The sequence below is a fragment of the Oncorhynchus mykiss genome, chromosome 3 (assembly GCF_013265735.2).
Source record: "Oncorhynchus mykiss isolate Arlee chromosome 3, USDA_OmykA_1.1, whole genome shotgun sequence".
Taxonomy (NCBI): Eukaryota; Metazoa; Chordata; class Actinopteri; order Salmoniformes; family Salmonidae; genus Oncorhynchus; species Oncorhynchus mykiss.
In genome coordinates this window covers 56,204,831-56,232,604 of record NC_048567.1, presented here as the reverse complement: position 1 = coordinate 56,232,604, position 27,774 = coordinate 56,204,831, and the positions used below count along the sequence as shown (strand labels likewise).

Below are 27,774 nucleotides of genomic sequence, written 5' to 3'. Positions count from 1 at the left end.
CCTGACTAGTCTCCCAGTCCCTGCCTCCACCATGCTTCACCGTAGGGAAGGTTCCAGGTTTTCTCCAGACGTAACGCTTGGCATTCAGGACAAATAGTTCAATCTTGGTTCCATCAGACCAGAGAATCTTGTTTCTCATGGTCTGAGAGTCCTTTAGGTGCCTTTTGGCAAACTCCAAGCGGGCTGCCATGTGCCTTTTACTGAAGAGTGGCTTCTGTCTTGAAACTACCATAAAGGCCTGATTGGTGGAGTGCTGCAGAGATGGTTGTCCTTCTGGAAGTTTCTCCCATCTCCACAGAGTAACTCTAGAGCTCTGTCAGAGTGACCATTGGGTTCTTGGTCACCTCCCTGACCAAATCCCTTCTTCCCCGATTGCTTAATTTTGGCCAGGTAGCCAGCTCTAGGAAGAGTCTTGGTAGTTCCAAACGTCTTCCATTTAAGAATGATGGAGGTTCACTGTGTTCTTGGGGACCTTCAATGCACCTTCAGAAAGCTTTCACACCCCTTGACTTTTTCCACATTTTGTTGTGTTACAGCCTAAAATGTAGATTTTGTGTCACTGGCCTACACACAATACCCCATAATGTCATAGTGGAATTCTGTTTTTTGACATTCTTACAAATTAATTGAATATTAAAAGCTGAAATGTCTTGAGTCAATAAGCATTCAACCCTTTGTTTTGGCAAATCTAAATGAATGTATATTTATATTTAACAAGTCACCTAATAAATTGCATGGACTCACTCTGTGTGCAATCATAGTATTTTCAATTATGTTTTAATGACTATCTCATCTCTGTACCCACACATACAATTATTTGTAAGGTCCCTCAGTCGTGCAATGAATTTTAAACACAGATTCAACCACAAAGACCAGGAAGGTTTTTCAATGCCTCTCAAAGAAGGGCACCTATTGGAAGATGGGTATTTTTTAAAGCAGACATTGAATATCCCTTTGAGACAGGTGAAGTTATTAATTACACTTTGGATGGTGTATCAATAAACCCAGTCACTACAAAGATACAGGCGTCCTTCCTAACTCCATTGCCGGAGAGGAAGGAAACTGCTCAGGGATTTCCCTTTGAGGCCAAAGGTGTCTTTGAGACAGTTACAGAGTTTAATGGCTGTGACAGGAGCTGGATCAATCAACACTGTAGTTATTCCAAAATACTAACCTAAATGAAAGAGTAAAAAGAAGGAAGCTTGTACAGAATAAAAGTATTCCAAAACATGCATACTGTTTAACTAAAGTAAAACTGCCTAAACATGTCCTGAATACAAAGCGTTATGTTTGGCGCAAATCCAACAACAACACATCACTGAATACCACTCTTCATATTTTCAAGCATGATGGTGGCTGCATCATGTAAAGTGTATGTTTGTCCTCGGCAAGTTCTAGAGAGTTTTTTTAGGATGAAAAAAAACGGAATAGAGCTATGGAGTGGCCTAGTTACAGTTTAGACTTAAATCGTATTGAAAATGTATGGCAAGACTTGAAAATGTGGTCAACAACCAACTTGATAGAGCTTAAAGAATAATGCAAAAAATTCAAATATTGCACAATCTAGGTGTGCAAAGCTCTTAGAGACTTACCCAAAAAGAATCACAGCTGTAATCACTTCCAACGGCGATTCTAACATGAATTGTCTCAGGGGGTTGAATACTTATGTAGTCAATTCATTTAATTTTTATTCCACTTTGACATTAGAGTATTTTGTGTGTATCGATGACAAAAAAATGACAATGAAATCCATATCAATCCCACCTTGTAAGAAAACTAAATGAAAACTTTCTGAAGGCACTATATATGGCAAGACACGGTAAAGGCCAATCTTCTTCTGAAGATTACAAATTAGGCTGTTTGAGAAGGTTTGAATTTCAAGCAACCTGCATACACATTGTACAATAGACCGACATAGCTACTGTAGTAGATCCATGTTGTGTACTGGAAAATCTTGGTAGACCATGGGTGTCGGCATTGTGGTGCTCATGTGGATTTCCTTTCTTTGTCAGCCAATCCCTACTCCTCACTTAAAACATATTTGTTTGTTTTTAATTTCCATGGTTTTTACACCGGGTGATTATAGAAAATTATACAACATTTCCACATGCAAAAGGTGTCTTTCAAAAATTTAAGTTGAGCTTCAAATTATGTAAAAAAAATAATAATAATAAAAAAAAAGACATGTTTAGTCACACATAATTTAATTTAAGGCCCGGTTTCCCAAAAAATATCTTAAGACAAAGTTCATTGTTAAAACCTTTGTTAAATCTTCAGCTGTTTCCTAAAACCACTGTTACTAAAGTTACTAAACCACATAGCATATCATTACAGCAGTATGTACCGGTATGTTAGCTAGCTACCTAATGTTAGTTGGCTACTAATACATCGAACTTGCCAGTATATTAACTATATTGTATCATACTAACTACCCAACGTTTATTGACTTGATTATTCCCGTCATTCATAGTTTAGCTAAGTGGTATAGTCATTGTGCGTTTTTAATGGACATTTGGGTACCTTCGTAAATTCGCTGTGGCTATCTACTCCGATTTTAGAGCACTCTCATCTGAGTGTACTTGTGCAAGAATGCAGAATAACTGATGAATTTACGAATACTCAACAATTGGTCAAGTTGCACTTCCTAAGGCTTCCACTAGATGTCAACCGTCGTTAGAAACTTGTTTGAGGCTTCAATGTTGTAGTGTAGCTGAATGAGAGGGGAATGAGTCAGGTGTCTGGCAGAGTGCCACAGGCTGGTCACGCGCATTTCACATGAGAGGGAGCTGCGTTCCTTTGCTTTTCTGAAGACAAAGGAATTCTCTGGTTGGAACCTTATTGATGATTTATGTTTTAAAAAATCCTAAAGATTGACTCCATACATCGTTTGATGTTTCTAAAGGACTGTAATGGAACTTTTTGACATTTCGTCTGCAACTAGTGAGTTTTGATTTGTTTACCAAACGCGCTAACAAAAGTAGCTATCTGGACATAAATGATGGACATTATCGAACAAATCAAACATTTATTGTGGAACTAGGATTCCTGGAAGTGCATTCTGATGAAGATCATCAAAGGCAAGTGAATATTTATTATGTTATTTCTAACTTCTGTTGCCTCCAACATGGCGGATATATATAAATCTTTTCTGAGTGCCGTTCTCAGATTATTGCATGTTTTGCTTTTTCCGTAAAGCTTTTTTGAAATCTGACACAGCGGTTGCATTAAGGAGAAGTATATCTACAATTCCATGTCTAACACTTGTATTTTCTTCAACATTTATATTGTATTTCTGTAAACTGATGTGGCTATGCAAAATCACTGGATGTTTTTGGAACTTCTAAACGTAACGCGCCAATGTAAATTCCGATTTTTTTATATAAATATGAACTTTATCGAACAAAACATATATATATATGTATTGTGTAACATGAAGTCCTATGAGAGTCATATGATGAAGATCATAAAAGGTAAGTGATTCATTTTATCTCTATTTGTGCTTTTTGTGACTCCTATCTTTGGCTGGAAAATGGCTGTGTGTGGCTTGGTGGTGACCTAACATAATCATTTGTGGAGCTTTCGCTGTAAAGCCTTTTTGAAATCAGACTGTGGCTGGATTAACGAGAATTGTATCTTTAAAATGGTGTAAAATACTTGTATGCTTGAGGAATTTTAATTATGAGATTTTTGTTGTTTTGAATTTGGCGCCCTGCACTTTCACTGGCTGTTGTCATATCGATCCCGTTAACGTTAACATACCAGTTTATGTAAGTGACTCTCAAAGTACTGATACGTTTGCCGAGTGAGCATTTGGAAAGAAATCCCTGCAAATATCTGTGGGAGTTCCCCCAGAACCCCCTCCAGTTTATTACTTGTTACTTCTCACTAAAGGGACCTACGGAGGATGTCTTTTGGACCTCTTTTTATGGTCCTGTCCGGACCGGCCACCTTTTTTTGGTGTGGTCTTGATTTCGACGTCCACAGACGTGACTCTCGAAAACGTTTTCCCAAAGTTGTTGACTATGAACTTTACTTAGCTAGCTATGCTTTATGGAAGAATGTAGCTAGCTAAGAGATATTGTCAATGTTGAGTTGTGGTCTACGGTCTATACAGTTATGCAACAGTCTCGTTGGCTAGTAGCTAACTGGCTAGCTATAATAGCAGCCAAGGACATAGCTATATTTGTGCTCTGGTTTAGTTTACACCAATGACTTCAGTCATATAAAAACCTTCTATAGCAAAATATAGCTACCTCCTTTGCTTGTAGCTTGCTTCTCATTCCTACAATGCAGTGCCTTTTTCTGTCCCCAGGAAATATCAGATCTTATTTAGTGTAAAATTTGAATTCCAAAAGGCTTTAAATATAAGGTCAGGTGTCCTTTACCTTAAAAAAAACAAAAATATGGATCCTGAAAGGGAATTCTATGCATGTTAAACACTTGACAGTGGATGTAAGGAGTTTTGCCATGTCCCCAGGTGTTAATTATCAACTTCCACAAGAAATATTAGCCATAAAATAATTAAATGATTAAAATCTTTCTTCATTCTTTTATAGTCCTAGTTAAAGTCTCTTTCATCAATAACATGTTTTTTCTCATGATTATTGCATTTATTATTATTTTATACTTTATGTGTGTCCCTGATATCACTTTCTACACTTTTAGTTTGCTGTAATTCTCCATTCAAGAAAACAACCCTTTCCTACAATGACACCAATTATTATTTAGTGGGAAAACTATGGTGTAAAGCAAAAAAAATATATAAACATTCAGTAGTATCTATTTGTCCATGTTTCATGTTTTTAGTCTGTATATATACTCACACACACTACTGTTCAAAAGTTTGGGGTCACTTAGAAATGTCCTTATTTTTTAAAGAAAAGCACATTTATTGTCGATTAAAATAACATCAGATTGATCAGATAGACAGTGTAGACGATGTTAATGTTGTCAATGACTATTGTAGCTGGAAACAGCTACAATATCTACATAGGTGTACAGAGGCCCATTATCAGCAACCATCCCTCCTGTGTTCCAATGGCACATTGTGTTAGCTAATCCAAGTTTATCATTTTAAAAGGCTAATTGGTCATTAGAAAACCCTTTTGCAATTATGTTAGCACAGCTGCAAATAGTTGTCCTGATTAAAGAAGCAATAAAACTGGCCTTCTTTAGACTATTTGAGTATCTGGAGCGTCAGCATTTGTGGGTTCGATTACAGGCTCAAAATGTCTAGAAACAAAGCACTTTCTTCTGAAACTTGTCAGTCTATTGTTGTTCTGAGAAATGAAGGTTATTCCATGCGAGAAATTGCCAAGAAACTGAAGATCTCGTACAACACTGTGTTCTACTCCCTTCACAGAACAGCTCAAACTGGCCCTAACCAGAATAGAAAAGAGGAGTGGGAGGTCCCAGTGCACAACTGAGCAAGAGGACAAGTACATTAGAGTGTCTAGTTTGAGAAACAGATGCTTCACAAGTCCTCAACTGGCAGCTTCATTAAATAATACCCGCAAAACACCAGTCTCAACGTCAGCAGTGAAGAGGCGACTCTGGGATGCTGGCCTTCTAGCCAGAGTTGCAAAGAAAAAGCTATGTCTGGCCAATAAAAGGAAAGATTGAGATGGGCAAAATAACACAGACACTGACAGAGGAACTCTGCCTAGAATGCCAGCATCCATGAGTCACCTTTTCACTGTTGACGTTGATACTGGTGTTTTGCGCTACGACAATTGGGTACTTTTTCCACAACTGACTTTTTCTGATAGAATGCTAAAACAAAAAAAAAATCCAAAAAAGTTTGAGGTCCAAATGGCATTGCATAGTAGGAATGGCCCAGTTAGCTCCTGTTGTGCCGCAATCGAGTTGCTGGTCTGGTTTTAGAACTGAGATTCAGCTGAAAAGATATTAGCATTGTCAGAAATGCTACAAAAAAGTAGCACATCTTTGGTTCTCTATTGGCACATGAGAGCAGTAAATGATACATGTAATTAAAGCTGTTGCCCTTACAAACGTATTCAGTCCGAAAGGTGGCAAGTCTAATGGTCACTTTATGGATGCTGTAATCTTGTTCTTATCCAACTCCTAGATATGGAGCTAGGTCAGGACAAGAAATTGTATTTTTTCTTAATGCTAAAGACCCCGTTAAAAATCTGGTATTTGGTTCTCGGTAATACAAATCAAGTTGATTTTGCCAAGTTATGTCGACATTGGTGTCATATTGGCTTAAATATGATAGTAGGGAGATTTGAATTTAACATTGAGCTTCAATTAATCCCTACTATATAATGTTACACCGAGTGACCGACTGCGTGTTTTACTACCCCATACATACACCATCATCAGTTTCATCACTGCTCTCGTTATGACAGGCAGAGCAAATTATCACAAATAATTATACAACTACCACAATAATGGCATTACATCATGTTCATTTAACCTGGACTGTCCTGATGCCCTGTCCATTATCTACTAGTGGTCATCTTTGGGAGAGAAGTGCGTCACTGTAGTTTGTCTCTCCTCCTACAATGGGCTATTGAGAGAGAGAGCAGCCCTAGTCGTGACAGCAGAGGGAGGAGTGGGGGAGGCAGGGATAGAATAGGTTGGCCGCTCTCAGAGAAAGCATTCATGTCTATTGATGTTCTATAGGGCATTTCTCCTGAATGAACTGTTCCATATTGCACAACTCAGGTACAAGGTGTCCCTCTGGCTAGGATGATACGCACATCAGGTGTGTGTTTGTGTGTCAAGTGGGTGAAGTATGCATGTGTGTGTGTGTGTGTGTGTGTGTGTGTGTGTGTGTGTGTGTGTGTGTGTGTGTGTGTGTGTGTGTGTGTGTGTGTGTGTGTGTGTGTGTGCGGAGAGGATAGAGGTTGTCTGATGGTGCAGTAGCTTACTGCCAGGGTTGTGTTCAGTAGGGAGAATACACTTTGAAGCCTAGTAAACCATGGCCTACAGTATGTTCTGTTGCACAACCAAGTTCCATCTGGGACAGAACAAAATTCGAGAAAAAAAAACTTTCTAAGGATCCAAGATTTCAACAATTTCACTATTTCAATCCGAAACGTTTTTTTACATGGCACACTTCATTACTTTGCATGTTGTCATGATTTTGGCCTGGGGGGTAGGTTTATGACAGTCATAAATACCTCTTCCCCCCTTTTTCCTCTCTCTACCCTACTGAGGTTAAATTTACAAAACCCTTGGTTAACATAGAGGTTCTGGGAACATCAGAAGATGGGGGGGAATTAACTATATTCTGGTAATCCGACCAATGAAACACATGCGGTGTTACTTAATTAATATGATGTCAGTTCGGTTGTCATCTGAGACATTCTCATCAATGATAAGATGACATAAACTCTACAGTGGAAAGTCTACACATCAGAGTTATCGGATTCACATGGAATTGTTGTTCTATTTAAATGTTTGAATATGAAATTATTTGTGATGGGATGAAATGTGATTTTAGCTTCAAAAATGTGAGATTTGGGTTTTCATAAGATATGGCTCTGCTCAATCAGTGGCCCGCCCTGTGAAGGGACAAGGGCTATAAAACTTTTCAAACACGCCCTCCTCTCCCTTCCTATATAAGCCCTTGACGACAATATAACTTTCTGTTCCAATGATGTGAGGACGATGGTCCGATGTCAGAATGGTTCAGATAATAACTACAGAACGAAGCCAACATCAGCGTGAGCTTGGTTGCGAATGGTATGAACTTTGAACTCTTATTCACTACAGAAGTGATAGATACCTCCTAGACATTGAGTTAGCAACAGCGAGGGTTAGGAAGGAACAGACAGAGTATTCCGTCTATCACCCAACGACGTTACTACAACATATCCAATTGACAACCAGAGACATTCTTCAAAGGACTCGGTTTGGCAACACGGCCTTCCATCTACCACCAACCTACCGAAGCGCAGCTCGGAGTAAATATGTATTGCATTTTCCTTTCCCAAATGGGCGGTAATTTAGAATGCATCTGGTACTGTATTTACGATTGCACAGCTTCACCTTTGTTCCTGTCTTCCCGCACCTTCACTCAAACCCAGACCCTTTTCTTTTGTGTAACAAGCTGTCATATCTGTTCCGCCCACTAGGGACGTTTTACTTTATGATGTCATTTGTAATCAAGTTATGATTTAATTATGTGTATGGGTAATTCTGTGTGATTAGTTAGGTATTTAGTAAATAAATAACTAAACACAATTTTGTATTGCTGATTCAAATTGTTAGCCAGGGTTCGTGCCGATAACCAAGAAATTACAACTTTCAGATGAGACTGAATTAAGATGAGGATTAATATTGACTGCTATTGATGTAAAATATTACTAGGTCTTTAAGAGTTTATTCGGACGATAACAGCTCTATAAATATTATTTTGTGGTGCCCGACTCTCTAGTTAATTACATTTACATGATTAGCTCAATCAGGTGATATTAATTACGGAGAAATTATTTTATAGAATAGCATGTCATATCACTTAATCCGGCATAGCCAAAGACACGACAATGTTATAACAAACCAAAAAATATTTTTGTATAGATCCAATCATAGAGCAAGTGTTGCCTTGAGAAGTGGCACCATGGGACTGTGAATGATGAGGATGAGACTTACCCCACCATGGGTCCCTCTCGGTCTAGACTGTACACCTGTCTGGGGTTCAGCAGGTACTGGAACTTTCTCAATACCCTGCAGGAGACATAACAGCAGTATTAAAGTTACTGTACACACACACACAAACTGACAAACTCACAAACTGTCTGTGCACAAATGGAGCCAGAGAGAGATGGAAAGAGAGAGAGAGAGGTAATACTTCATGGATACAAAGACAGACATATAACATGTAAAGAAGCACCATCCAAATAGTACAAGTTTTACTTAAAAGCACCATCTACAGTAAATGTTCTGCTCCACAAATGGTCAATATCTCTATAGCTTACTGTGCCCAATGACACAGTAGTTTCCTGTAACCTTGAAAAGTGGGAGATGCATCAGAGGGCTATTCTATTGAAGCCTCCACAGTGCTCTTCATGGAGCCTTGCACTGGTAATTGTGTTAGCTTCCGATACCCACACAGCACTTTGGTCAGAGTGAGAACAGAGGATGAAGAGGAGTGGGTAGAGGAGACAACGGAAAACCGACAGCTAGGTTAGAATGTGTCACGATGAACTAACCATTTGTCCTAGAATGCAACTCATACTATGTACAGTAGTGTGGCAGATAATTTGGGCAGTAAACGTGTTAGGATACTGTTATGAATGTGTCATAAAGAACACGTCAATTTAACTGTTACCAAGTTCACCCAAAAAGAGAAAATAGTAGAGATATACTACTTAATTTAAGAGAACTGTATGTCATTTAAAATGCTCATCTACAAAAACAAGACCAATCAGTGACACCAACATGTCCTTATTTACATCAAAGGGAGAAATAAATAGGCTTGCTTTTTGTACTCAGAGAGTAAATGTTTATTTTTGTTATGAGAACACATCTATTAATAGAGAATAATTCTACCTTTAAGTGGTATTTAAGACTATGTTGCTATGGTGATGGTGTTTCTGAAGCCAAAATAGTGTCCTCACAGGGCTATGAAATGCATGGTGGGAGGACAGAGGAGAGAGAACTGAAACAGTGAACACATTCATTTACAGCCAGAATGGCACTTGGGACTTTAGGACTATGTCGGAACAGCGAAATGACCATAATTATTTACCAAATTTAAAATCCTCTGCAATTACAAAGCCTTAAAATTCTTGAATGTAGTCATTGTTGTTAGCTATGTTAGCTTCACATTATTTAGAGTATATGATGAGTAGCTAGCCAAAGGTTTAGAACACTTTGGCAGTAGCATTACAGGACTCTATAAAACACATATTGCAGGAGTGTTTCAATCAGAGTGAATAATCTGAGACGTTCTATGTCAGCCATTCTCAACTGGTGGACAGCGGTCAGGATCCGGACCCAGAATGGGGTCAATACGGACCACGGGTCGTGACCAAAAAAATGAATATATACAGGGCCTTCAAAAAGTATTTAGACCCCTTCCCTTTTTCCAAATTTTGTTACGTTACAGCCTTATTCTAAAATGGATTATATGAAAACAAATCCTCATCAATCTACACACTATACCCAATATTGACTAAGCGAAAACAGGTTAAGATATTTTAGCAAATGTATAAAAAACAAAAACAGAAAAACCTTATTTACATAGCTACCCAGACCCTTTGCTATGAGACTCAAAATTGAGCTCAGGTGCATCCTGTTTCCATTGATCATCCTTGAGATGACTATACAACTTGATTAGAGTCCACCTGTAGTAAATTCAATTGATTGGACATGATTTTGGAAGGCACACACTTGTCTATATAAGGTCCCACAGTTGACAGTGCATGTCAGAGCAAAAACCAAGCCATGAAGTCGAAGGAATTGTCCGTAGAGCTCCGAGACAGGATTGTGTCGAGGCACAGATCTGGGGAAGTGTACCACACAAACACTGAAGCTCCCCCAAGAACAAAGGGCCTTGTTCAGGGAGGTGAACAAGAACCCAATGCTCACTCTGACAGAGCACCAGAGTTCCTCTATGGAGATGGAAGAACCTTTCAGAAGGAAAATCATCTCTGCAGCAATCCACCAATCAAGCCTTTATGGAAGAGTGGCCAGAAAGAAGCCACTCCTCAGTAAAAGGCACATGACAGCCCGCTTGGAGTTTGCCAAAAGGCACTCAGAATATGAGAATCAAGATTCTATGGTCTGATGAAACCTACATTGAACTCTTTGGCATGTCTGCCAAGCATCATGTCTGGAGGAAACCATCTCTACGGTGAAGCATGGTGGTGGTAGCATCATGCTGTGGGGATGTTTTTCAGCGGCAGGGACTGGGAGCAAAGTACAGAGATACCCTTGATGAAAACCTGCTGCAGAGCGCTCAGGACCTCAGACTGGGGTAAAGATTCACCTTCCAACAGGACAACGGCCCTGGCTTCGGGACCATTCTCTGAAAGTCCTTGAGTGGCCCAGCCAGAGCCCGGACTTGAACCCGATCCAACATCTCTGGAGAGACCTGAAAATAGCTGTGCCGCGACACTCCCCATCCAACCTGACAGCTTGAGAGGAACTGCAGAGAAGAATAGGAGAAACTCCCCAAATACAGGTGTGCCAAGCTTGTAGTGTCGTACCCAAGAAGACTCAAGGCTGTAATTGCTGCCAAAGGTGCTTCAGCAAAGTACTAATGTAAATGTGATATTTCCATTTAAAAAAACATTTTTAATGTTTATTTTTTACAAATTCTCATAAATGTCTTAAAACCAGTTTTTACTTTGTCATTATGGGGTATTGTGTGTAGATTGATGAGGGGTTAAAACTAAAATATATTTTATATTTGAGATTCTTCAAAGCAGCCACTCTTTGCCTTGATGACATCTTTGCACACGCTTGGCATTCTCTCAACCAGCTTCATCTGGAATGCTTTTCCAACAGTCTGCCGTCCAACTCTTCCCAAACCATCACAATTGGGTGGAGGTCGTGTGACTGTCTTGTTGAAAAAGAAGTGCAAACCCAATGCACAAAAGTTTGGACACACCTACTCATTCCAGGGTTTTTCTTTATTTGTAAAATGTTGTACATTGTAAAATAATAGTGAAGAAATCAAAACTATGAAATAACACATATGGAATCATGTCATAACCAAAAATGTGTTGAACAAATCAAAACATATTTGCACACTCTTGGCATTCTTTCAGGGCCCTCACCTCCTCCATGTAGGCTGTCTCGTCATTGTTGGTAATCAGGCTGACTACTGTTGTGTTGTCTGCAAAATTGATGGTTGAGTTGGAGGCGAGCATGACCATGCAGTCATGGCTGAACAGGGAGTACAGGAGGGGGCTGAACACACACCCTTGTGGGGCCCCTGTGTTGAGATCAGCGAATTGGAGGTGCTGTTAACTACCTTCACCACCTGGGGGCGGCCCGTCAGGATGTCCAGGACACATTTGCACAGAGCGGGGTTCAAACCCAGGGCCCCGAGCTTAATAACGAGCTTGGAGGGTACTATGTTTTTGAATGCTGTGCTATAGTCAATAAACAGCATTCTTACATGGGTATTCCTTGTGTCCAGATGGGATAAGGCGGTGTGCAGTGCGATGGTGACTGCATCATCTGTGAATCTATTGGGACGGTATGCAAATTGAAGTGGGTCTAGGGTGATATGATATCCTCTCAAAGCACTTCATGATGACAGAAGTGAGTGCTACGGATGATAGTCATTTAGTTCAGTTACCTTTGCTTTCTTGGGTACAGGAACAATGGGGGACATCTTGAAGCAAGTAGGGATAACAGACTGGGATAGGGAGAGATTCAATTTGTCCGTAAACACTCCAGCCAGCTGGTCTGTGCATGCTCTGAGGATGCGGCTAGGGATGCTGTCTGGGCCGGCAGCCTTGGGAGGGTTAACACACAAATGTTTTACCCACGTCGGCCACAGAGAACGAGAGCCCACAGTCCTTGGTGGTGGGCTGCGTCGGCGTTACTGTGTTATCCTTAAAGCGGGCAAAGAAGGTGTTTAGCTTTTCCGGAAGCAAGTGTAGACCCTGCCACATAAGTCACGTGTCTGAGCTGTTGAATTGCAATTCCACTTAGTCTCTGTACTGACGTTTTGCATGTTTGATTGACTTGTATTCGGCCATATTCCCAGTCAGCTTGACATGGTTAAATGCAGTGGTTCATGCTTTCAGTTTTGTGGGAATGAGTAGGTTTTAATTGTCACAGTGGGTACAACTTCTCCCATACACTTCCTGAAGAAACTTAGTCACCGTATACATCAATGTTACTCTCAGAGGCTACCTGGAACATATCCCAGTCCGCGTGATCAAAACAATCTTGAAGCATGGATTCCGATTGGTCAGACCAGCTTTGAATAGACCTCATCACGAGTACTTCCGAAGACGTGGATGTCGATTATAAGGCAGCCCCTCGCACCTTTCTGATTCAGAGGGGTTGGCTAAATGTGGAATACACATTTCAGTTGAAGGCATTCAGTTGTACAACTGACAAGGTATCCCCCTTTCTCTTTCCTGTTTGAGTTTCTGCCTATAGGAAGGGAGGAGGAAAATGGAGTCGTGATCAGATTTGCCGATGGGAGGGACTTGTAGGCATTTAAAAAAATTGAGTAGTGGTGGTTCAATGTTTTCCCAGCGCGAGTACTACAGTCAATGTGTTGGTAGAACTTCGAAAGCGCTTTCCTCAGATTTGCTTTGTTAAAATCCCCAGCTACAGTAAATGCGGCCTCAGGATATGTGGTTTACAGTTTGCATAAAGTCCAGTGTAGTTCTTTGAGGGCTGTGATGGTATCAGTTTGACCAAAAATAATTATCTTGGGAGGTAATACGGTTGGCATTTAATTGTGAGCTATTCTATGTTGGGTGAACAAAAGAACTTGAGTTTCTGTATGTTATCACAATCACATCATGAGTAGTTAATCATGAAACATACACTCCCGCCTTTCTTCTTCCCGGAGAGTTCTTTATTCCTGTCTGCGCAATGTACTGAGAACCCAGCTGACTGTATGGATGTGGACAGTATATCCCAAGAGAACTATGTTTCTATGAAACAGAGTATGTTACAGTCCCTGATGTCTCTCTGGAATGAGATCCTCACCCTGAGCTCTGCTACTTTATTATCTAGAGACTGAACATTAGCGAGTAATATACTCAGAAGCGGTGAATGGTGTGCACGCCTCCTGAGTCAGACTAGAAGTCCACTCCGATTACCTCTTCTCCATTGGTTGTGTTTTGGAGCAGCCTCTGGAATAAATTAAATTGCCCTGGGGGGTACGAACAAAGGATCCAATTCGGGAAAGTCATATTATTGGTCGTAATACTGGTGAGTTACTGCCGCTCTGATATCGAAAAGTTATATCCGACTGTATGTAATAACACAAAAAAATGACTGGGCTAATAATGTAAGAAAGAGCACACAAAAAAAAACTAAACAATGCACATTCTCTTAGGCGCTAGAAGCAGATCTGCCATATCTGTCGGCACGATCTTACTCTTTTCCACATTTTGTTGTTACAGCCTGAATGAAAAATGGATTAAATATATTTATTTTCTCACCCATCTACACACAATACCCCATAACGACAAAGTGGAAACATGTTTTTAGGAATGTTAGCAAATTTATTGAAAATTAAATACAGAAATATCTAATTTACATAAGTATTCATACCTCTGAGTCAATGCATGTTAGAATCCCCTTTCGCAGTGATTACAGCTGGGAGTCTGGCTTACTGGTGCTCTTTCATGCCATCACTAGGAGGGGTGCGTCACTTGAGTGGGTTGAGTCACTGATGTGATCTTCCTGTCTGGGTTGGCGCCACCCCTTGGGTTGTGCCGTGGCGGAGATCTTTGTGGGCAAAACTCTGCCTTTTCTCAGGATGGTAAGTTGGTGGTTGAAGATATCCCTCTAGTGGTGTGGGGGCTGTGCTTTGGCAAAGTGGGTGGGGTTATCATCGGATGGGGCCACAGTGTCTCCTGACCCCTCCTGTCTCAGCCTCCAGTATTTATGCTGCAGTCGTTTATGTGTCGGGGGGCTAGGGTCAGTTTGTTATATCTGGAGGACTTCTCCTGTCTTATCCGGTGTCCTGTGTGAATTTAAGTATGCTCTCTCTAATTCTCTCTTTCTTTCTCTCTCTCTCTCGGAGGACCTGAGCCCTAGGACCATGCCTCAGGACTACCTGGCATGATGACTCCTTCCTGTCCCCAGTCCAACTGGCCGTGCTGCTGCTCCAGCTTGAACTGTTCTGCATGTGATTATTATTATTTGACCATGCTGGTCATCTATGCACGTCTTAACATCTTGGCCATGTTCTGTTATAATCTCCACCCGGCACAGCCAGAAGAGGACTGGCCACCCCTCATAGCCTGGTTCCTCTCTAGGTTTCTTCCTAGGTTTTGGCCTTTCTAGGGAGTTTTTCCTAGCCACCGTGCTTCTACACCTGCATTGCTTGCTGTTTGGGGTTTTAGGCTGGGTTTCTGTACAGCACTTTGAGATATCAACTGATGTACGAAGGGCTATATAAATACATTTGATTTGATTTGAGTCTTTCTGGGTAAGTCTCTAAGAGCTTCGCACACCTGGATTATAAAATATGCACATTACTCTTAAACAAATTCTTCAAGCTCTGTCAAGTTGGTTGTTGATCATTGCTAGACTGCCCTTTTCAAGTCTTGCCATATTTAATCCGATTTAAGTCAAAACTGTAACTAGGCCACTCACGAACATTTAATGTCGTCTTGGTAAGCAACTCCAGTGTTTGTTTGGCCTTGTGTTTTAGGTTATTGTCCTGCTGAAAGGTAAATATGTCTCCCAGTGTCTGTAGGAAAGCACACCGAACCAAGTTTTCCTCTTTTTTTTTGCTTGTGCTTAGCTCTATTCTGTTTCTTTGTATTCTAAAAAACTGCTTAGTCCTTGTTGATGACACACATACCCATAACATGATGCAGCCACCACCATGCTTGAAAATATGAAGAGTGGTACTCAGTGATGTCTTGATTTGGATTTGCCCCAATCAGAACACTTTGTATTCAGGACATAAAGTATTTTTCTTCTCCACATTTTCTGCAGTTTTACTTTAATATTTTGTTTCTGGACAGGCACCCTTTTTTTCCCTGTCATTTAGGTTAGTATTGTGGAGTAACTACAATGTTGTTGATCCAGCCTCAGTTTTCTCCTATCACAAACATTAAATAGTTTTAAAGTCACCATTGGCCTCATGGTGAAATCCCTAAGCTGTTTCCTTGCTCTCCAACAACTGAATGGAAGGAAGGAAGGAAGGACTCCTGTATCTTTGTAGTGACTGGGTGTATTGATACGCCATCCAAAGTGTAATTAATAACTTCACCATATCTGCTTTTTTTTTACCCATCCAATTAAAGGTGCCAATTTGGCTCACTCAGGTATCATATGAACACACATAAGACATGGCAAAATATGTAGAATTGCAAGAAATTAGCTATAAACCTGCAAAACAAATTATCTGCCCTATGTCAAAATTGTCGAATTGTAGGAAATTAGCTTTAGAATGGCAATATTTTCTTTGTGCCAACAAGAGGGGAGTGAACAGTTTGGGGTCACATGGGTCACGAGATGGGGGGGTTTGTTACTATGCCGATAGACAATATCCCTCCGGACCTTTACCACCTAGGAAATTTGTGCTCTGTCACTTACCGCTCCCCTTGTCTCCCGCCACTCTTTGGGTTGACCAGGACCAGGAGGGGATGTGTGCCTGGGAGAGGAGTGATCTGGACAGGAGAGCAGAGACAGTCTCATGAGATATCTTGTATATCCATAGATACACAATCCACATTTTAGCCTGCCATGAGCTAACACAACAGACTCCAAGGCTCTGAAGATGCTCTGGGCTCGATTCACTCACCTGCAGTGCTTGTCCGTCTCCTGTGAATTTGAAGCTCTGACTCGGGTCGTCAGGGCTGGTGCTGGGCGGGGAGTCCCCTTCACCCCGCTTCACAACAGAATGACGGTCCTATAGACAGATAGATAGGCCAGCAGGCATAGAGACACATAAATAGACAGAAATATAAATGTGTTCATGCGTATATGAATTGTGACAGAGAAATTGGACAAAAGATGTATGTCACAGATGGCCGGTGGCACCTTAATTGGGGAGGACGGGTGCATAGTAATGGCTGGAATGGAATAAATGTACCTCAGATACATGGTTTCCATGTGTTTGGTATCATTCCATTCAGCCCATTCCAGCCATTATTATGAACCGTCCACCCCTCAGTATACTTTTGTGGGTCTATAATTATATATTTCAAGTTTTTTTTTTCAGCATTGAAAGTATTGGAGATAAAACATTTAGAGATTCAGAATGTGATTTACGGCATGTGATCTCACCAGGACTACAGGGCAGATGTAGGATGGGAGTAGAGTGTGGTCTCTAAGGGCTCCTCCATCACACTCTGGTTTCATGTTGGACGCACACTTATTATGGAGCTGATCAGGAAGGAGGATGAGGAGGATGGAGGGAGGAAAGGAGCAGAGAAGGAGTAGAAGAAGGAGAATGAGGCGAAGGAGAAGAGTGGAAAAGAAAAACAAAAATAGGCATTTGACACAGTGCCAGATATTGCATAACAGTACCAGATATAATGTATAGTACAGTAGCTGCTTCTAAGACTGAGGATGAATAAATGCCTGCTGTGATGCTACAGGGATGAGCACATTGCTAAACTATATATACAGTATATATATAAATTGACAACCCTAGCAAGATCTTTGAACTCCCCTTACTGGTGGTTTGAGGAACCACAGTTTGAATTTTCATCTGAGCATTTACCTAAATGGGGACATCTAGTGGACATATAAGGTAAAGTAGAAATGAGAAAATAGGTAGATTACAAACTATTCCCGTGAACTTCCTCAGGTTCATTGTTATCATCAGAAGCTCTCTGAGGCATTTGAGGCACTATGAACAGAAACATTGGCCCAATTCTAGGAGTTCTCCAGTAGAGGGGAGTGCGTACAGGGCCATAATCAGGCTTTGCGTTTTAGTGAAGCTTTCACTTTGTATTCGTAGGCATTACTAATCAACCTCCGCACAAACAGACATCAATGGAGCACACAGATGATTGTATTAATCACTTACAATTCTATATTAATATCAGTGATGTAATGGTAAAAACAAGCTAGGTAATGGGTAAACTATCAACTCCAGTGGGTGATCGAGATTAAGACAAACAACAAACGATATAAATGAAAACGTATGACATTTTTAGAACTGTATTTTTTGCATTTTAATATAGGCCTATGACACGGTCGCCAGTTGTACGGTGTTTCCTCCGACACATTGGTGTGGCTTGCCTCCGGGTTAAGCGAGCAGTCTCCCGACCCCTCCTGTCTCAGCCTCCAGTATTTATGCTGCAATAGTTTATGTGTCGGGGGGGCTCGGGACAGTCCGTTATATCTGGAGTATTTCTCCTGTCTTATCCGGTGTCCTGTGTGAATTTAAGATTTAAGAGGACCTGAGCCCTAGGACCATGCCTTAGGACTACCTGGCCTGATGTCTCCTTGCTGTCCACAGTCCACCTTGTCGTGCTGCTGCTCCAGTTTCAACTGATCTGCCTATGGAACCCTGGCCTGTTCACCGGACGTGCTACCTGTCCCAGACCTGCTGTTTTCAACTCTCTAGAGACAGCAGGAGCGGTAGAGATACTCGGCTGATCGGCTATGAAAAGCCATGAAAAGGCTATGAAAGGCTATGAAAAGCCAAATGGCATTTACTCCTGAGGTGCTGACCTGTTGCACCCTCGACAACTACTGGGATTATTATTATTTGACCATGCTGGTCATCTATGAACATTTGAACATCTTGGCCATGTTCTGTTATAATCTCCACCCAGCACAGCTAGAAGAGGACTGGCCACCCCTCATAGCCTGGTTCCTCTCTAGGTTTCTTCCTAGGTTCTGGCCTTTCAAGGGAGTTTTTCCTAGCCACCGTGCTTCTACACCTGCATTGCTTGATGTTTGGGGTTTTAGGCTGGGTTTCTGTACAGCACTTTGTTACATCAGCTGATGTAAGAAGGGCTTTATAAATACATTTGATTGATTGATTGATGGTCAAGAAGCAGTGCGACTTGTTAGGGTCGTATTTCGGTGGATGCATGGCTCTCGACCTTCACCTCTCCTGAGTCAGTAAGGGAGTTGCAGCGATGGGACAAGACTGTAACTACCAATTGAATATCATGAAAAAAGGGTAAAAAATAACATTAAAAAAAATTATAATACTAGCCAGAGCAATTCAACATTACTGAAACATTTTTAAGCAACTATTTTCCCAGTCATACTCCGAGAGTTGCTTTTTGTTTGTTTGGGGGATGTCTGTAGACGCGACACGAGTTGCTGGCAGTTCTAAAATTGCATTTTGTCTGGCATCTGGCAAACACACTGTCAGCAGCTTGCTTGCTTGACCGAGCTGGGGTAGTTCGTTTCACGTCTCAGGCCCTCGGCCTGTGCTGCTAAAAATGCAAATCTGTGAAGCAAATCCAGGGGACGCAGCCGAACATAACGAAAAAAAAACTGTTCATGATTCCACTAGTTCGTAAAGAGCCAGTCGCGATTAGAACTCAGTCAGATCAAGAATATAAGTGTTCTGAGCTTTGATCAATGCTGGGAGCAATATTTTCATGTTTACTCATAATTGATTTTCTTTATTGTGTACAAATATATATATTTGTATTATCATAGTGTCCTCATATGTAGTTATGGCCCTGAGTGTGTACTACTTACAGTGATCTAACACCACACACAATGTCCTCATATGTAGTTATGGCCCTGAGTGTGTACTACTTACAGTGATCTAACACCACACACAGTGTCCTCATATGTAGTTTTGGCCCTGAGTGTGTACTACTTACAGTGATCTGACACCACACACAGTGTCCTCATATGTGGTTATGGCCCTGAGTGTGTACTACTTACAGTGATCTGACACCACACACAGTGTCCTCATATGTAGTTATGGCCCTGAGTGAGTACTACTCACAGTGATCTGACACCACACACAGTGTCCTCATATGTAGTTATGGCCTTGAGTGTGTACTACTTACAGTGATCTGACACCACACACAGTGTCCTCATATGTGGTTATGGCCCTGAGTGTGTACTACTTACAGTGATCTGACACCACACACAGTGTCCTCATATGTAGTTATGGCCCTGAGTGAGTACTACTCACAGTGATCTGACACCACACACAGTGTCCTCATATGTAGTTATGGCCTTGAGTGTGTACTACTTACAGTGATCTGACACCACACACAGTGTAGGCCCGTTAAGCCCTGGTAGCACTTGATACTTCTGTGACAGCGGTCGCACTTAGTGGGAGAGTTTCCCTCCATCCACACGTGCTGCATAGCCTGGAGGGAGGGAGGGGGGGGGGGGGAGAGAAAGAACGAGAAAGATAGAGACAGTAACTATCACGAGGTCACAACATAAATCCAGTGCTAAATGGGCTATATTTAGTGCCAGATATCTACAAAAATAAAAGGCCTTCTGAAAGGCATCATCTGCTAGTGAACCAGACTTGAGAAAGTGAAGTGGAGCTGAAACAGAGTAGGGACAATTTCAAGGTCTGTGAGTTCCAGAAGAGCTCTAATTAAATCAGAGGTTATATATAGAGACCGGTTAACAACATAAGTAGCTCTGCATGATCTCCCTGCCGCCATGATCCTGTGTGTGTGTGTGTGTGTGTGTGTGTGTGTGTGTGTGTGTGTGTGTGTGTGTGTGTGTGTGAGAGAGAGAGTGTGTGTGTGTGTGTGAGTCCCTGTTCCCATGATCCTCCTGCTCCTCTCCAGTCCTTAGCACTCGGCCAACTGCCAGAACAGGTTGCTTAGCAACGACAGGGCGTTCTATTCACACAACGTTAGTCAGATGGAGGTTAGGGGTTAGCTGTGGGTTAGCTCTCAGCTTAAGGCATCACACTAAAGAGTCACTTAAGGTAGGATATTGTAGGCCTGAGTCACAGTCAAGCTCACTGACTGAGAGGATTACACTAGAATGAGTAATGCACGCAAGAGAATTGTGAGTCATATAGTAAAGTGTAGACCTACATTTCTCAATATTTGTCACACTTTTTCTAAAACATAGGCACATAATAGATACTGCTATGACACACATGACAACATCATTACTGTCTGTGTTTGTGTGTGTGTTTAGTCGTATGTATAGTACTCACATTAGTGTGTCTGCGGGACTTGGCGTAGGTGCTGATGCAGGCAGCGATGTCTTTGGACACACAGCGTTCATGGACTGTGTACTTGCATACTGAAACACAGAGGTACACAGAGAGACAGTTAACCAGTGGATGAACACCAAACACCAGACCAACCCTTTCATTGAAACATGTAATAAAATGACCCAGCGATAACATAACATTTGCCTTGATAATAGATCATTAATTAGTCACGCAATCATGTTTGTTATTCACAGAATGGAGGATGGGATAACAGAGTCAGAGAGAAATAGAGACAAGCATCTGGTTGAAAGAGAGAGAGGAACTGAAAGGCACCCAGGAAGCGACAGAACAGAGAGAGTAGAGTAGTGAATGCCAACAAGGGACAGAAATAGGGACTGAAGGAGAGAGAGAGTGGAACTGAGGGCCACACACAGACTCACTAGAGCAGCAGAGGCCCTGCTTGCGGACTCCCAGCAGCATGGTGTGGCAGTAGTTACAGTAGGCTGGCTTGTTGAAGTGCTTTAATTTCCACACATGCTGCCCATCCTCCTGCACATTCTACACAGAGAGAGAGAGAGAGAGAGAGAGAGAGAGAGAGAGAGAGAGAAAGAGAGAGAGAGAGAGAGCAAGAGATCAGTGGAGAGAATGGCATGATAGACCAGAGTGCTTAAGAGAGGGCTAATCCTTTTTTTCTTTTTAAGTAATCCATCACCACAAAAAGATCTTTCTGAATTGATTTTTTGGAACTGCCGCCCCAAACGCACTCACAGAGACACACACAAACACTTGCTCTCTCTCCCCACAGGGATCATACACTTACTAAAATGTATGCACTCATGTATGCACTCACTGTACTGCAAGTTGCTTTAGATAAAAACATCTGCTAAATGGCATCCATTATCATATTATATTACACACACACACACACAAAGTGCCTCACCGTCTCCATGCCCAGCAGGACCAGCAGAGGGATGGTGGTGAGGCCTCCCCTGATCCACTCCTCCAAGGTGACCGTTCCGTCCCGGTCATAGTCTATCTCTTCCATCATCTCCTTCAGGATCTAGGAGGAGACGAGGAGGAAAGACCAGTAAAGTCTTGTCAAATTGTGATACTGCAACGTTCCGTTATTTCCTTGTCACTGTAGTTAAGCTAGCCTGTTCAGGTCGACCTACTCCAACGCTCAAATATGTTGGGACCAGGGAAAACAAGACACATAAGGCTGTGTGCATTCTTACTGGTCGCAGCTCTGTAGAGTCCCATTCCAGGTACTCTGCCACGTGGACCATCTGATTGATGATGCGGTCCAGTTCCTACACACACAGGAAGAGGGCAAAACGTTAGACCACAACAACAACAACATTGTGGTAGTCTTCTTGATAATAAATGACCTCATCCACACATAAGGCAAAGAGTGGCTACTTTGAAGAATCTCACATATAAAATATATTTAGATTTTTTTAACACTTTTTTGGTTACTACATGATTCCATATGTGTTATTTAGTAGTTTTGATGTCTTCACTATTATTCTACAATGTATAAAATAGTAAAAATAAAGAAAAACCCTTGAATGAGTAGGTGTGTCCAAGCGTTTGACTGGTACTGAATATTGAATTTGTACCTTTAAAACAACGTCACATGATATCCACTATAAGAAGAAGAAAAACACGGGAGATTTGATCTATCTACAGCTATTAATTCAGTCTCCCATTCAGGGTTTCAACCTAGCCCAGCCCTGCTTAGCTATGACGTTTTTTTCAATTAAACCCAGGATTAACCTCAAATAGACAATACAGTGCTTTCAGAAAGTATTCATACCCCTTGACTTATTCCGCATTTTGTGGTGTTACAGCCTTAATTCAAAAAGGATTAAATAGATTTTTCCCCACACACATCTACACACAATACCCGATAATAACAAAGTGAAAACACATTTTTAGCACATTTACTGAAAATGAAATACAGAAGTATCTCATTCATATGTTAGAATCACCTTTGGCAGTGATTACAGCTGTGTCTTTCTTGGTAAGTCTCTAAGAGCGTTGCACGCTTGGATTGTACAATATCTGAAAATTATTCTTTAAAAAAATCTTCAAGCTCTGTCAAGTTGGTTGTTGATCATTGCTTGACAAGTCTTGCCATAGATTTTCAAGCCAATTTAAGTCAAACTGTAACTAGGCCACTCAGGAATATTCAATGTCATCTTGGTAAGCAAATCCAGTGTATTTTTGGCCTTGTGTTTTAGGTTACTGTCCTGCTGAAAGGTGAATTTATCTTCCATTGTCTGTAGGAAAGTAGACTGAACCAGGTTTTCCTCTAGGATCTTGCCTGTGATTAACTCTATTCCGCTCTTTCTTATCCTAAAAAAACTCTGTAGTTCTTGCTGATGACACAGCACACCAATAACATCATACAGCCACCACCATGCCTGAAAAAATGAAGACTGGTATTCAGTGATGTGTTGTGTTGGATTTGCCCCAAACAAAACATTTTGTATTAAGGACATAAAGTTAATTTCTTTGCCACATTTTCTGCAGTTTTACTTTAATGGCTTATTGCAAACAGGATGCATGTTTTGGAATATTTGTATTCTGTCCAGGCGTCCTTCTTTTCACTCCATCATTTAGGTTAGTATTGTGGAGTAACAACAATGTTGTTGATACATCCTCCGTTTTCTCCTATCACAGCCATTGGTGAAATCCCTGAGCGGTTTCCTTTCTCTCTGGCAACTGAGTTAGGAAGGACGTGTCACGCCCTGACCTTAGTTATCTTTGTTTTCTTTATTATTTTGGTTAGGTCAGGGTGTGACGAGGGTGGTTGGTTTAGTTTTTGTATTGTCCAGGTGTTTTTGTCCTGTCTAGGGTTTTTGTAATTCTATGGGGTTTCAGTATGTCTAGGTATATGTAGCTCTATGGTGGCCTGAACTGGGTCCCAATCAGAGGCAGCTGTTTATCGTTGTCTCTGATTGGGGATCCTATTTAGGTTGCCATTTTCCATTTTGGTTTTGTGGGTTATTATTCTATGTTTAGTTGCTTGTTCGCACTAGTCATCCTGCTTCACGGTTCGTTTTGTTATTTTGTTTAGTTTTGTTCAGTGGTGCATTCGTTTAATAAAATATAATGTACGCTTATCACACTGCGCCTTGGTGTCCTCCATACAATGACCGTGACATGACGCCTGTACCTTTGTTGTGACTTGGTGTATTGAGACACCATACAAAGTGTATTTAATAACTTCAATGTCAGATTTGTACCCTTCTACTAATAGATGCCCTTCTTTGCAAGGCACTGGAACACATCCCTGGTCTTTGTGGTTGAATCTGTGTTTGAAATTCACTGCTCAACTGAGGGACCTTACAGATAATTGTATATGTGGGGTACAGAGATGAGGTCATTCAAAAATACTTTTATTGCACACAGTGAGTCAATGCAACTTATGTGACTTGTTATGCAATAATGTTTTATCCTGAACTTATTTAGGCTTGCCCGAACAAAGGGGTATAATACTTATTGACTGAAGATATTTCAGCTTTGAATTTTGTATTAATTTGTAAAATTTTCTCAAACATAATTCCACTTCGACATTATGGGGCATTATGTGTAGGCCAGTGAGACAGAATCTAAATGTAATCCATTTTTTATTCAGGTTGTTACAGAACAAAATGTTAAAGTCAAGATGTGTGACTATTTTCATAAGGCCTAGGGTTTCAAGCTCTGGTTGATTTCAAATGTAATGATGTTTAGTTACATTTCATTGTGTTTGGTTGTCAAAGCAACAGGATATCAACATTTGAAGATGTATATTCTGCTTTGATTGTTCCATCTGTGTAGCTTTAATTCCAGTTTGTTTTAAATTTTTGTAAAATTTTTGTTGAATATTAAAATATATGATGTACTTGCAGTGAAGCCACTCAGCATTTACATTACATTCAGTCATCTAACAGACTAACATCCAGGGCGACCCACAGAAGCAACCAGGATCAACGCCCTGCTCAAGGGCATGTCGACAGATCTCAGCAAACTATCAGCCACTGGCCCAAGCTCCCAACTGCCAGGCCACCAGCCCTCCAAGATCCCCCCCCCCCCCCCCCCCCTCCCACAGTTCCCAGTGAGCTGCCCCTCAACCATACGAGACCCACCCCTCACAGTCGTCGCCCCCCCCACCCCCCCCCCCTCAAGATTATTCAGACTAAAATAAACCAATCCCAACCCTCAGCTTCCCTCAGCCCTTCCCACCTATCTCTGCTGGCCACCCTCTTCGGATTTCTATGCAACATATCTTTCAACTATGCTGTGATGTTTAACGTACAATTTCTATCTAATCGAATAGTATCCACAGATTGTGAGATAAAGATTTATAATTTAAGATGAAAGCATGAATTCTTCAATCTTGCTTCGTTTTATATATCAACTCATACATGCTCTACCATAGAATCGGTCCATCAAATCTCTTCTCAAGTATTTTGTAATCTGCATGGCACAGCTGTCAACATCCTGGTCCTCAAATGAAACTGGTATACTTTCCTATTTATGCTATTTTTATTCCTCCCGCTGCCACCTGCCTCCTCCATTTTTTAGGTAATGCTGTAATCAATTGGTTGTAATCTTGGATTGAGCAGACCTTTCCAACAATAAAGATAACTGCATGAATGACAACTCTACCATTCCAATGTACAATATACAGTGCCTTGCGAAAGTATTCGGCCCCCTTAAACTTTGCGACCTTTTGCCACATTTCAGGCTTCAAACATAAAGATATAAAACTGTATTTTTTGTGAAGAATCAACAACAAGTGGGACACAATCATGAAGTGGAACGACATTTATTGGATATTTCAAACTTTTTTAACAAATCAAAAACTGAAAAATTGGGCGTGCAAAATTATTCAGCCCCTTTACTTTCAGTGCAGCAAACTCTCTCCAGAAGTTCAGTGAGGATCTCTGAATGATCCAATGTTGACCTAAATGACTAATGATGATAAATACAATCCACCTGTGTGTAATCAAGTCTCCGTATAAATGCACCTGCACTGTGATAGTCTCAGATGTCCGTCAAAAGCGCAGAGAGCATCATGAAGAACAAGGAACACACCAGGCAGGTCCGAGATACTGTTGTGAAGAAGTTTAAAGCCGGATTTGGATACAAAAAGATTTCCCAAGCTTTAAACATCCCAAGGAGCACTGTGCAAGCGATAATATTGAAATGGAAGGAGTATCAGACCACTGCAAATCTACCAAGACCTGGCCGTCCCTCTAAACTTTCAGCTCATACAAGGAGAAGACTGATCAGAGATGCAGCCAAGAGGCCCATGATCACTCTGGATGAACTGCAGAGATCTACAGCTGAGGTGGGAGACTCTGTCCATAGGACAACACTCAGTCGTATATTGCACAAATCTGGCCTTTATGGAAGAGTGGCAAGAAGAAAGCCATTTCTTAAAGATAGCCATAAAAAGTGTCGTTTAAAGTTTGCCACAAGCCACCTGGGAGACACACCAAACATGTGGAAGAATGTGCTCTGGTCAGATGAAACCAAAATTGAACTTTTTGGCAACAATGCAAAATGTTATGTTTGGCGTAAAAGCAACACAGCTGAACACACCATCCCCACTGTCAAACATGGTGGTGGCAGCATCATGGTTTGGGCCTGCTTTTCTTCAGCAGGGACAGGGAAGATGGTTAAAATTTATGGGAAGATGGATGGAGCCAAATACAGGACCATTCTGGAAGAAAACCTGATGGAGTCTGCAAAACACCTGAGACTGGGACGGAGATTTGTCTTCCAACAAGACAATGATCCAAAACATAAAGCAAAATCTACAATGGAATGGTTCAAAAATAAACATATCCAGGTGTTAGAATGGCCAAGTCAAAGTCCAGACCTGAATCCAATCGAGAATCTGTGGAAAGAACTGAAAACTGCTGTTCACAAATGCTCTCCATCCAACCTCACTGAGCTCGAGCTGTTTTGCAAGGAGGAATGGGAAAAAATGTCAGTCTCTCGATGTGCAAAACTGATAGAGACATACCCCAAGCGACTTACAGCTGTAATCGCAGCAAAAGGTGGCGCTACAAAGTATTAACTTAAGGGGGCTGAATAATTTTGCACGCCCAATTTTTCAGTTTTTGATTTGTTAAAAAAGTTTGAAATATCCAATAAATGTCGTTCCACTTCATGATTGTGTCCCACTTGTTGTTGATTCTTCACAAAAAAATACAGTTTTATATCTTTATGTTTGAAGCCTGAAATGTGGCAAAAGGTTGCAAAGTTCAAGGGGGCCGAATACTTTCGCAAGGCACTGTATCTTTTTTTGTTTGTTATTCCCTTTTCATAAATACAGGTATTTTATCCACCAGCACATTTGAGTTCAGACATAGTATTTGTAACATTTGTTCTATTTTTCAGGGAGATGAAATTGAAATTGCAACCAGCTCTGTAATGCTGGTTTGGAAAAGAGAGAGACTTTGAAAAAGGTTTAATTTTCAATTAATCGCCATTTTCAAACAATGGATGAGCTTTTCTCAATAATCTACTTGAGAACCATTTATGGTTCAATTAAAACTTTTGTATAAGTGAAACTTTTAGAGAGGTTTAGTGTTTTTATATTTAATCATCTCAACCCACCCAGTTCATTTTCATTATATAGATAGGCACGTTTTATCTTGTCTGGTTTAGCATCCCAGATAAAGCAAAATGTTTTTTTTTGCAGGATCTTTTTACTTGTTTTCTATTGAAATTGATTGTGGAGAGTTCATTTATGTCTTTAGTGATATGAATACCAAGTATGTCTACTTCACCGTCAGCCCATTTTATAGGTAAACTGCAAAGTCATGTAAAATGTGTGTTTTTTTAAGATCCAATATGTAATATTGTACACTTACTGTAATTAGGTTTTAGTCCAGAGAGTCCAGAAGTTATCTAGATCTTCAATTAGACATTGCAGGGATCTAGCTTGTGGACTTAATATAAAACTTGAGTCATCAGCATACATGGACACCTTTGTTTTTAAGCCTTGGATT

The 27,774-nt window shown here is 40.9% G+C and overlaps 1 protein-coding gene across 3 annotated transcripts in view; it reads right to left on the bottom strand.

Moving 5' to 3' along the window:
- LOC110504343 (diacylglycerol kinase beta) overlaps positions 1-27,774 on the bottom strand; it is a 149,375-nt gene that overhangs the window by 56,582 nt on the left and 65,019 nt on the right. For all 3 annotated transcript variants that reach the window (XM_036974675.1, XM_036974677.1, XM_036974676.1), the window contains 9 exons: positions 21,994-22,068; positions 21,699-21,818; positions 21,199-21,316; positions 20,759-20,847; positions 19,824-19,940; positions 16,924-17,022; positions 16,439-16,546; positions 16,231-16,304; positions 8,623-8,697 (listed from right to left, as the gene is read on the bottom strand). In XM_036974675.1, coding sequence (XP_036830570.1) covers positions 8,623-8,697; positions 16,231-16,304; positions 16,439-16,546; positions 16,924-17,022; positions 19,824-19,940; positions 20,759-20,847; positions 21,199-21,316; positions 21,699-21,818; positions 21,994-22,068 — 875 coding nt within the window. The remainder of the gene's footprint in view (positions 1-8,622; positions 8,698-16,230; positions 16,305-16,438; positions 16,547-16,923; positions 17,023-19,823; positions 19,941-20,758; positions 20,848-21,198; positions 21,317-21,698; positions 21,819-21,993; positions 22,069-27,774) is intronic.